Source organism: Sinocyclocheilus grahami, unplaced genomic scaffold, assembly GCF_001515645.1.
Source record: "Sinocyclocheilus grahami isolate Dianchi unplaced genomic scaffold, SAMN03320097.WGS_v1.1 scaffold3185.1, whole genome shotgun sequence".
Taxonomy (NCBI): Eukaryota; Metazoa; Chordata; class Actinopteri; order Cypriniformes; family Cyprinidae; genus Sinocyclocheilus; species Sinocyclocheilus grahami.
The window spans coordinates 1-10,526 of NW_015508344.1; the positions used below are offsets into that span (position 1 = coordinate 1).

General features: G+C 37.1%; 2 gene segments (V, D, J or C); both read left to right on the plus strand.

Annotated features, from left to right (window-relative positions):
* Positions 1 to 4,934: 4,934 nt before the first annotated feature.
* Positions 4,935 to 5,451, plus strand: LOC107576083 (Ig kappa chain V-III region NG9-like). The segment is given in 2 exon segments: positions 4,935 to 5,026; positions 5,107 to 5,451. Coding segments are annotated over 2 exon segments (375 nt in total).
* A 3,727-nt stretch (positions 5,452 to 9,178) lies between these two features.
* Positions 9,179 to 10,526, plus strand: part of LOC107576081 (Ig lambda-7 chain C region-like) — a 3,928-nt gene continuing 2,580 nt past the window's right edge. Inside the window, 1 exon segment of the C gene segment in view lies at positions 9,179 to 9,290. Within this exon segment, the coding sequence occupies positions 9,179 to 9,290 (112 nt within the window).

Sequence of the window (10,526 nt, forward strand, 5' to 3'; positions counted from 1 at the left end):
ATATATATATATATATATATAGTGTTATATAATGTGAAACATCCATCTCCATGCTTGTGTGCTGGAGTTCAAAAATACCACATACACTCTTAAAAATAAAGTTGCTTCACGATGCCATAGAAGAACCTTTTTGTCTAAATGGTTCCATAAAGAACCTTCAACATCTGAAGAACCTTTCTGTTTCACAAAAGGTTCTTTGTGGCGAAAGAAGGTTCTTCAGATTAATAAAAAGGTAAGAAAGAGATGGTTCTTTAAAGAACCTTTGACTGAATGGTTCTTCGTGGAACCAAAATGGTTCTTCTATGGCATCGCTTTAAGAACCTTTTGAAGCACCTTTATTTTTAAGAGTGTACCAGAAGGAAAAAAATTGTTGAGTGGTGTCATCTCGTAATATGGTTTAAATTTCAAATGACTACTATATGACATATTAATCAAATCGTAATCTTATTGTGGCATGTTCTGACATAATGGCAGATGTCAAATCATATCATAATAATGAGAATCAATGTTATATTGTATTGTGATGAAACTGCTGTATGTTACATACTGTAGCTCCACAAGTGTGCCATTACATGGTCCGTACTTTCCCAGCACTGATCTGAAGACCCTATAATGACACATCAAGAACTTTTTGAATCTCCAAAGAACCAAAAGTAAGTAAATAATAAATAAAGTAAATGTGTTTAATCACATCCTCTCATCAGCAGCTGCAGTGTCTCTCAGCTGTATCAGTGCAGTCACTGTGTGAACACATCTTTACTGTTTGGATAGTGTTCACTCTGACAGTAATAATCTCCTGTATCTTCAGTCTGGACTCCACTGATGGTGAGAGTGAAATCAGTTCTAGATCCACTGCCACTGAATCTAGATGGAGTTCCAGTGTAACGGTTTGTTGCATAATATATGAGGAGTTTGGGAGCTTCTCCAGGTTTCTGTGAGTACCAGTGTAAGTAACTACCACCATACACTGAACTGCTGGTTTTACAGTTTATTCTGACTTCTTGTCCTGGTTGAGCTGCTGTTATTAATGATGGACTCTTGAGTTACAGTGATCTGTCCTCTACACTCTGAAAGAAAGAAAGAACAATAATAAAATTAAGAAACAACTGTAAATGATTAATATTGTACACTTCTAAGAATAAACAATTGTCTCAGTTTTATCACACAAATCTTGAGCAAACAGTGTGAGTGTCCAGATGAGGATGAGGATGTTGTTCATTGTTGTTGTTGTGTCTTGTGTGATGATGAAGATTGTGTTGTGTTCTGCTCTCAGTCATGAAGTGTTAAACTCACAGCACTATAAACACTCTCAGAGCACTGAAGCATGTGCTGACGATGCAAAGAAGGGGGCAGGATTTGTGCCACTAACAAACTAACCCTTGTGAGAAAGAATTGTACTTAACTGTACCGAATGTGCACAATTAGTATACTTCAAATCCTGAAAGTACAAAAAAAAAAACATTGTTTTAGTCATGCTTTAAAGTATACTTATGTTTATGTATTGACTAATATACTAAAGCACTTATAATATAATTGATTTTAATTTCGACTTAAGTGTGTTATCCAAAAGCAGATTTGTTAATTTATTTTAAACGTGTTTATAATATATACTGTCTATACTTTTATATACTATGTAGCAAATCAGCTCATGGGAAATATGAATAATTAACCATAACTAATTATGATTAATTATTAATATTTTAGATCCACTGTAGATATTTAGCTGACCACTCAGGGTCAACCGTCTTGTCAATTCTAAGAACGTTAATTTCCTGGTTAAAGGAAATAACTTTCTTACTGTACAATTCTATAAGTTTGTAACATAAATCTGCATGATTATTGACTACAGGGTCTGGGTCCAAATGCAGGTGAAATGAGATTTATTGAACAGAAAGGCAGACAAAAAGAAACAAAAAACAGATCAGAACGGAGAAACAAAAAACAGATCAGAACGGAGAAACAAAACAGGAACAGGTGAGGGATACAAATTAAGCAACCAACGTGCTTGCATCAACCTACACACAACAAATAACTACAATTACAATTACAATTCATCCAAGCAGAGTGGTGGGAGTGTGGTGTATAAATAGTCCATGACAATGAGGAACAGCTGAGGGTGTAATAAGTGACAGGTGTGTGGAGTTTGGGGAATGCAGTCCGGGAGGATGGGAGATGGCGATCTCTGGTGGTGAGAGGGAGAAACGCAGGGCCCGGACTCATGACAATATGCTTTATAAGTACTAATAAACAGCCAATATGTTAATAATAGACATTATAATAAGCAACTACTTAATAGTGAGAATTGGTCCCTATAATAAAGTGTTACCAAAATAACATTAGTCAGAATATAAAATCAAATACATTATAATATGGGTTTGTTAGCACACTGTAAAAAATGACCGTGAATTTAACGGTAAAAGACTGTAAAAATGCTACAGTAAAAGCCTGTTAAATGGTTAACAATAAATTCCCCTACTATATACGGTGAAAAACTGTATTGGACATTACATGTATTGGACATTAATTTTACGGTAGTATACCATTTTTGGAAGTGAAAAAGACCGTATAATTTACAGTGAATAACCGTAAATTGACATTCCCAGAATTCCCTGCGTTACTTTTCAAATTTGATGTTTTTTTGTTGAAATAACTATGTTTCTTCTTAGTTTTTTCTTATCAGTTTTGTGTATTAGGGTTGTGTGTGGACAGGGCCTAAAGCAGCGCAGCATGTCCTCGCCCCCTTTGCTGCATGCTCTCGGGGGCGGGGTTTGTGATGTCACAAACCTGGGAAGTAACTCGTTGTAGTCCCTACGAGCCATTTTTGTAGGCATTAAACTGCCAGAATTTTAAAATACGATATCTCCGTTTGCATTGAACTTTCAGCACCGCAACTTTGCAGATATTGTTTATGCTCAAACAACAACATTACACACTAACTAACATTAAAAAAGTGAAATAGCAATCAACCACCCCTTTAATGAATGTTCCTTAGAGTAGAATTATTCTTGGAAGTTTGGTTCCGTATAGATTTCCATCATAACTGTGAATCTGTAACGTGGGGAGCGTGACAACAGAGTTGAGGATCGAAATGCAACTTTATTCAAAAGAGTAGTCAAAACAGGCAGGGTCAAACACCAGCAAACAGGTACAATCCAGGGCGAGACAATAAGTCTTCACAAGTAATAAGTAATCCACAAAACAGACAAGGGTCAGGGCAGGCAGCAAACAATCAAAAACAAGGTAAGCAGTCCAAGGTAAAAAAACAAGGCAAGGCGAGAACTAAGGAACACGAGAACACACAGGAACTTGAACACGCTACAGCGATGAGTGTGCATGAGTGCATCTTTTATAGTCCTCCTGATTGGAAACAGGGTGTGTCTGTAATTCGTTCCTAGGCAGGGGTTATGGGAAATGAAGTTCGTGGTGAGTGGTAATGGTAAGGGATGGAGTGCCCTCTAGCGGAGTTCATGGGCACTCCAGCTGGCAATCGTAACAGAAATAGATATAGTTCTTATTTTATTTGTGTATTCTAATATTTATTTCCATGCTTAATCCATAGATGCAGAGGTCTGCTCTCCAGTGCAATGTGGGATACATTGAGTGGTCTCAATGGACAGGGTCTGGGTCCAAATGCAGATGAAACTAGATTTAATGAAAAGAAAGGCAGACAAAAAGAAACAAAAAACAGATCAGAACGGAGAAACAAAAAACAGATCAGAACGGAGAAACAAAACAGGAACAGGTGAGGGATACAAATTAAGCAACCAACGTGCTTGCATCAACCTACACACAACAAATAACTACAATTACAATTACAATTCATCCAAGCAGAGTGGTGGGAGTGTGGTGTATAAATAGTCCATGACAATGAGGAACAGCTGAGGGTGTAATAAGTGACAGGTGTGTGGAGTTTGGGGAATGCAGTCCGGGAGGATGGGAGATGGCGATCTCTGGTGGTGAGAGGGAGAAACGCAGGGCCCGGACTCATGACAATATGCTTTATAAGTACTAATAAACAGCCAATATGTTAATAATAGACATTATAATAAGCAACTACTTAATAGTGAGAATTGGTCCCTATAATAAAGTGTTACCAAAATAACATTAGTCAGAATATAAAATCAAATACATTATAATATGGGTTTGTTAGCACACTGTAAAAAATGACCGTGAATTTAACGGTAAAAGACTGTAAAAATGCTACAGTAAAAGCCTGTTAAATGGTTAACAATAAATTCCCCTACTATATACGGTGAAAAACTGTATTGGACATTACATGTATTGGACATTAATTTTACGGTAGTATACCGTTTTTGGAAGTGAAAAATACCATATAATTTACAATGAATAACCGTAAATTGACATTCCCAGAATTCCCTGCGTTACATTTAAAATGTTGTTTTTTTGTTGAAATAATTGTGTTTCTTCTTAGTTTTTTATTATCAGTTTTGTATATTAGGGTTGTGTGTTACACCTAATGTTGTTAAATGAATGTTTATTGCATGATTTCAGTTTCATGTGTGTTACCGTGATGGTGTTTAGTGTTTGTGTGAATGACACTGTGCACCTTCTATATATGTTATTATCTAAAAGCTGCTTGTGATGGGCACTGATAACCTGCATTTGGTGGTTATCAGTGTATTCAGTACTTCAATAGGTTGGTATATTAACATTATATCAAATTAAAGTACGATATTTAACTGTAAATTTAAGTTAAAACCATAAAACCTAAAACGTTCCTACTGTATTTTTTACAGTTAAATTCCGGTAACCACTGCAGCCGGTTTTTTACCGTACATTTTACGGATTTTTTTTTACAGTGCAGCTCAAGCTGCTGTAAATCCTGCCCACTTCTTTGCATCGTCAGCACATGCTTCAGTGCTCTGAGAGTGTTTATAGTGCTGTGAGTTTAACACTTCATGACTGAGAGCAGAACACAACACAATCTTCATCATCACACAAGACACAACAACAACAATGAACAACATCCTCATCCTCATCTGGACTCTGACGCTCTGCATTCAGGGTAAATATTTTGTACTTAACATTATACACATCTTATGTACAGTCCAATAACCACTAAATGAATAAAATGTCTTATTTCAGAGATCTGGGGACAAGTGACAGTGACCCAGGATCCAGAAATAAAATCCATCAAACAAGGAGAAACTGTTACGATCAGCTGTAAAACCAGTCAGCCGATTTCTGGCTGTAATGACTGTGTGTCTTGGTATCAGCAGAAACCTGGAGAAGCTCCTAAACTCCTCATATATTACATAAGAAGACTTCAGTCAGGAACTCCATCTAGATTCAGTGGCAGTGGATCTGACTACGGAAGTGATTTCACTCTCACCATCAGTGGAGTCCAGACTGAAGATACAGGAGATTATTACTGTCGGAGTTATCATAATGGTGGTGTGTTCACACAGTGATAAAGAGTCGTACAAAAACCTCGGTCAGTCAGAGTCACAGTGACTGCACTGATACAGCTGAGAGACACTGCAGCTGCTGATGAGAGGCGGGTGACACAAACAGTGCAATGACAATAATGTTAAATAACAAATTTTCTAATGACTTTAAATATTAATGTATTTACTAAATATAGCAAACATAGTTTTGTATGCGAAAATACAGTAGTATAGGGTTGTTACGGAACACTTGGACAGGATAGAGATGCAGGTAACAATGTTTATTGACAGGAAGGTAGTGCAGATAATGGAGGCAGGAGTGAGCAATGGAGAGAATATAATCAGAGATTACTGGGACACACACACACACACACACACTGCTCAGTTCCAGGTGAAGGTGACAAGAAATAGACAAAGGATTACACTGGAGACACGAGGGGATCACTGGAGACTGGAAAGGAGTAATCACACAAGGTAAGTCACAGGTAAGTATTCATAGTCCATCAAGTAGACCAGTGACCCAAATTGTATTGCAAATCTTGTGCGTAATATGGACTACGGCTTCACTGCCACCTTTGATTAGCTCGCCTTTGATTCCATCGATACCAGGAGCTGTCCGGGATTTGATCTTGGAGATGGCTGTTCTAATTTCTCTCTCAAGGAGGTCCGGTTCATGCTCATCTCTCTTGCAGTTTGGCCAGAGTTGCTCCAGATTATCCTCATCTGCCTCAATAGGTGCATTGTGAAGACCACTGCCATACACATACCATCTATTAAGTATATCAGTATCCTTGGTGAGTAGGTTGCTGTCTTTGTTTCTGCTGCTGCTGCACCTTTCAATCATTTTGACTCCTTTCTTTGCATTTTGAACTTTTGGAAGAGAGTGTGCATGTCTTTCATTTTGCTTGCTTCTTCTGCTACGCAACATTTTTTGTTGAACCATTCGTCGTGGCATTTCACAACCTTGTTGTTTATGTCAGTCTTCAGCTATGAGCATTGTTGTTTTAAATTCATGTCATCTGGGCTGTTGTTCTTTTTACCCACATCTCGTTGTTCATCACCAAGTGCCAGGACTTTGTCTGTGATCCACGAAGTGTTTTTGTGTCTTCTAAAGCCAATTACCTCTTCAGCTCTTTTCTTTATCGTGTCGTTGATACTGTCAAGTGCATCATCCAAGCTGGATTCTTCTTTTGTGTTGCCGAGCACCTCAAAACGGTTCTTGAGCTTGTAGAGCTCTTTGACTTCAGTCTTTCAGTGTCAAACTTCTGTGTGTCTGTAACGAATTCAGTCCACTGAAGGTGAGCATAAGTGAGAACCTAAGTGCAGTTTATTTACAGTGATCCAAATATCCAAACAATAAACAAAGACTAGAGACACAGACTTGACTTGACGAGGCATGAACAGACTTGACTAGGCATGAATAGGCTTAACTTGACATGAACAGGCTTGACTTGACATGAACAGGCTTGAATAGACTTGACGAGGCATGAACAGACTTGACTCACCAACAGCAGGTTACAACATCAATACACCACCAGAGACAATGGCAACATGATGGCTACTTATAGCAAACAACGAGGGTCACATGACAAGAACAGACTAATAGGGAACAAGACACATGACTAAGACTACCAATCAGAACATGACACAAAGAACAAGAGAACCAATGGCATGAATACATGAGGGCAAGGGAAGCATGACACAAACAGGGACCATGACTAAACTCCAAAATAAAAGACATGAAAACATGAACAAGAAACACAACCCAAAACACCACATTACAGTGTGTTTCTTCTTTTTAACATTGAACTTGTATAAACTGAATACCTTTAGAATACCAAATGTATTTTACAAAATTACATTTTTACACAAGCTTCAGTCTGGATCCAGAACACCTGAGAAGAGATGATGCAACCCCTCAGAGGACCTCAGATGATGCCAACCCTGAAACAACATACAGAACTACCACATTTTGCTATAAGTTTGATTGCATCATATAATAATTGCTGTTAATAGTGTTCATCGTCTGTTTGATTACGTCTTTATTGATTTTTCCGTACATTTCTACCATATATACATTAACTGACAGTCACCACTGATAAACTACCACTAAATATTTTAGAAACTTAATTTTCTGTGAAGTTGCTTTGCAACGATTTGTATCGTGAAAAGCTCTATACAAATAAACTTGAATTGAATTGAACTGAATTGAAAATTTTGAATATAATTGCATAAACAATATCAACAAAATAGTTATGGTTCTTCAATGTTGGAATTAATAGACACAATAAATATATAGATTCAATGTTAATGACATTTTAATTTTAGACAATGTTAATTCAACCCTAAAACAATGACATGCTGATTTCTGGGAAATCTTTTCATGTGGCCTTTTTTACATCACAGTATAAAGATAAAGATCATCATTATCATTTTGTATAAGTTTAGATTGATCATGCATTTTTTGGGGGGTGAATCATAAGCTGTATATGAAGTATCATTATTATAAACTCCATGATAAAAGAGGTCAAAGTTCACCGCAGATCAGCGGCGAGGTCAGAAATCTCCAAGTGGATGAACCTTGGTGAAATAGTGTGGACCTCTAATCTAAAGCTACATATTAGAGAAAGAGAACTGTTTAGGATGAAGCAATTCAACAGAATGAAGTGACTTACCAATCCTCATCACTACATACAAGACAGAGCATTGACAGAATGTAGACACACCTGTTTTGTTATCCTTTATTATTTGCATGATTTCCTTACAGTGTTTTGCAGACAATGTTTGGGTTTTGCTAAAAATAACAGGAAGTCTCAAGGATCATCCTGGTTCTTCTTTTAAAATGCGATGCTTCAAATGTGTTTTGACCCCACAGCCTGATATGCTGCTGCACAGGTTTGATTCTTTGTATTTTAATTTTTAAATATTAAAAAAATGTTAATTGAGTTTTTGACTGCAACTGTGTGGGCAATGGATGATTTTTGGGGATTTTGAGCATCAAGCCATTATTTTGTTCAGCCTCTATAGTGGTTAAATTAACCGCATCACAGGTCAAAGACCCCTTTGTACAAGCAAGAGAAACTTTATTTTAAGGTCCAATTTGCAAAATTAACCAACTATCAACTATGACATTTGCCTGAATAAACTTCTAATTTGCTGCTTATTAATAGTTATGGGGTAGGATTAAGGCATCGGATATATGTTAATTCAGAAAAAGGCATTAATATATACATTATAAGTACCAATGAACAGCCAATAGGCTAATAACATTCATACTAAATAATAGTGAGAATTGGTCATTAAAAGTGTTACAGTGTTTTATTTTAAAATATAATAAAAGTTCATACAGTTTTTGACTGCAATGCTGTGGACAGTGGATGATTTTTTTTATATGTTGAGCGTCAAGCCTTTTTTGTTTTAAACTAATTTAACTAACCAGTACAGATTTAATAAATTAATAGATAGTGTTATGCACTGTAATATAGTTATCTACAGACAAGAGTGATTGAGATTATTCACATCCATCAGCAGCTGCAGTGTCTCTCAGCTGTATCAGTGCAGTCACTGTGACTCTGACTGACCGAGGTTTTTGTACGACTCTTTATCACTGTGTGAACACCCAGCTACCACTGATCACGTGTGCACTCTGACAGTAATAATCTCCTGTATCTTCAGTCTGGACTCCACTGATGGTCAGAGTGAAATCACTGCCAGATCCACTGCCACTGAATCTAGATGGAGTTCCAGTGTGACGGTTTGATGTCACATATATGAGGAGTTTAGGAGCTTCTCCAGGCTTCTGCAAGTACCAGGACAAACATGGTGTGCTGCAGCCTGTTAAAGGAGTGCTGGCGGTGCATCTCATCACAACAGTCTTGCCTAGTTCAGTTGTTTGAACTGCAGTTTGAGTAACTGTGATCTGTCCGCTGGAGCCTGAGAGAGACATTTATAGGATTCATGTATGTATATCAAGACAAATACAAACATTTTGTTCCATATTATAATATATAGTATATGTTAGCCAACTTCATTACAATCAAATTAATTTTATCCAAACGTTCAATACCCATTATACAGCAGAGCAATGTCCAGATGAGGATGAGGATGAGGATGTTGTTCATTGTTGTTGTTGTGTCTTGTGTGATGATGAAGATTGTGTTGTGTTCTGCTCTCAGTCATGAAGTGTTAAACTCACAGCACTATAAACACTCTCAGAGCACTGAAGCATGTGCTGACGATGCAAAGAAGTGGGCAGGATTTACAACAGCTAGTGCTGCTAACAAACTCATATACACTGTTATAGAACTAATACATTTACATTCTCACAAGTATAATTGTTCAGAAACAATTTTTGAATCATTGTGTGATAACTAAATGGTTTAAATGTTTAATCTTTAAAAGAACACTAAGCCATGTTTGTGGATATTTCACTGGTTCTTATTACAGTGGTTTGACACTATCAGCACGAATGCAGCATCTCACAAAAGTCACTGTAAAAATATCCTCTTCACAGGTGTATTTCCCCCCAAGTTATTCTTGTGTCTGATAATAGGGGGTCTCCTGAGATAAAGTTGAGTAATATTCTGCTGGTCATGTGACCTCAACATGGCCACCACCACAGAGAAACAGAAGATACTGCATTCAGCTGCTCCAGCTCTTCTCGAGATCTTAGAGCATAACATCACTTCTATAGTTTCCAACAAAGATTAACGACTGTCGTACACTCAATATTATCAGACACTGATGTTTTACATCTCTGTTTAATTTACAAACATACAGTATTAAGAAAATGAAAATGGCTGCCTGAGTGTGGCTGCCTCCACGATTGCTGCTAATTGAATCAATTTGCTGGATTTATTTATTTTTATTACAAACTAAAGAACACAATACACATGCTGCAAGCAGACAGATCTGCAAATAGATCTGTGTACAAAACAAACAAACACCAAAACATGATCATGACATAGAGGTATAGAAATATACAAGACATGAGAGCGAGACCAACAAACAGATTTGCATGTAGATCAGCAGATGACAAACATGATACATAATTATTTAGCATCTTAAGCGCACGTCACTAAACATCTGCTTCATTCGTACATTTGGTTGTATGCAGTT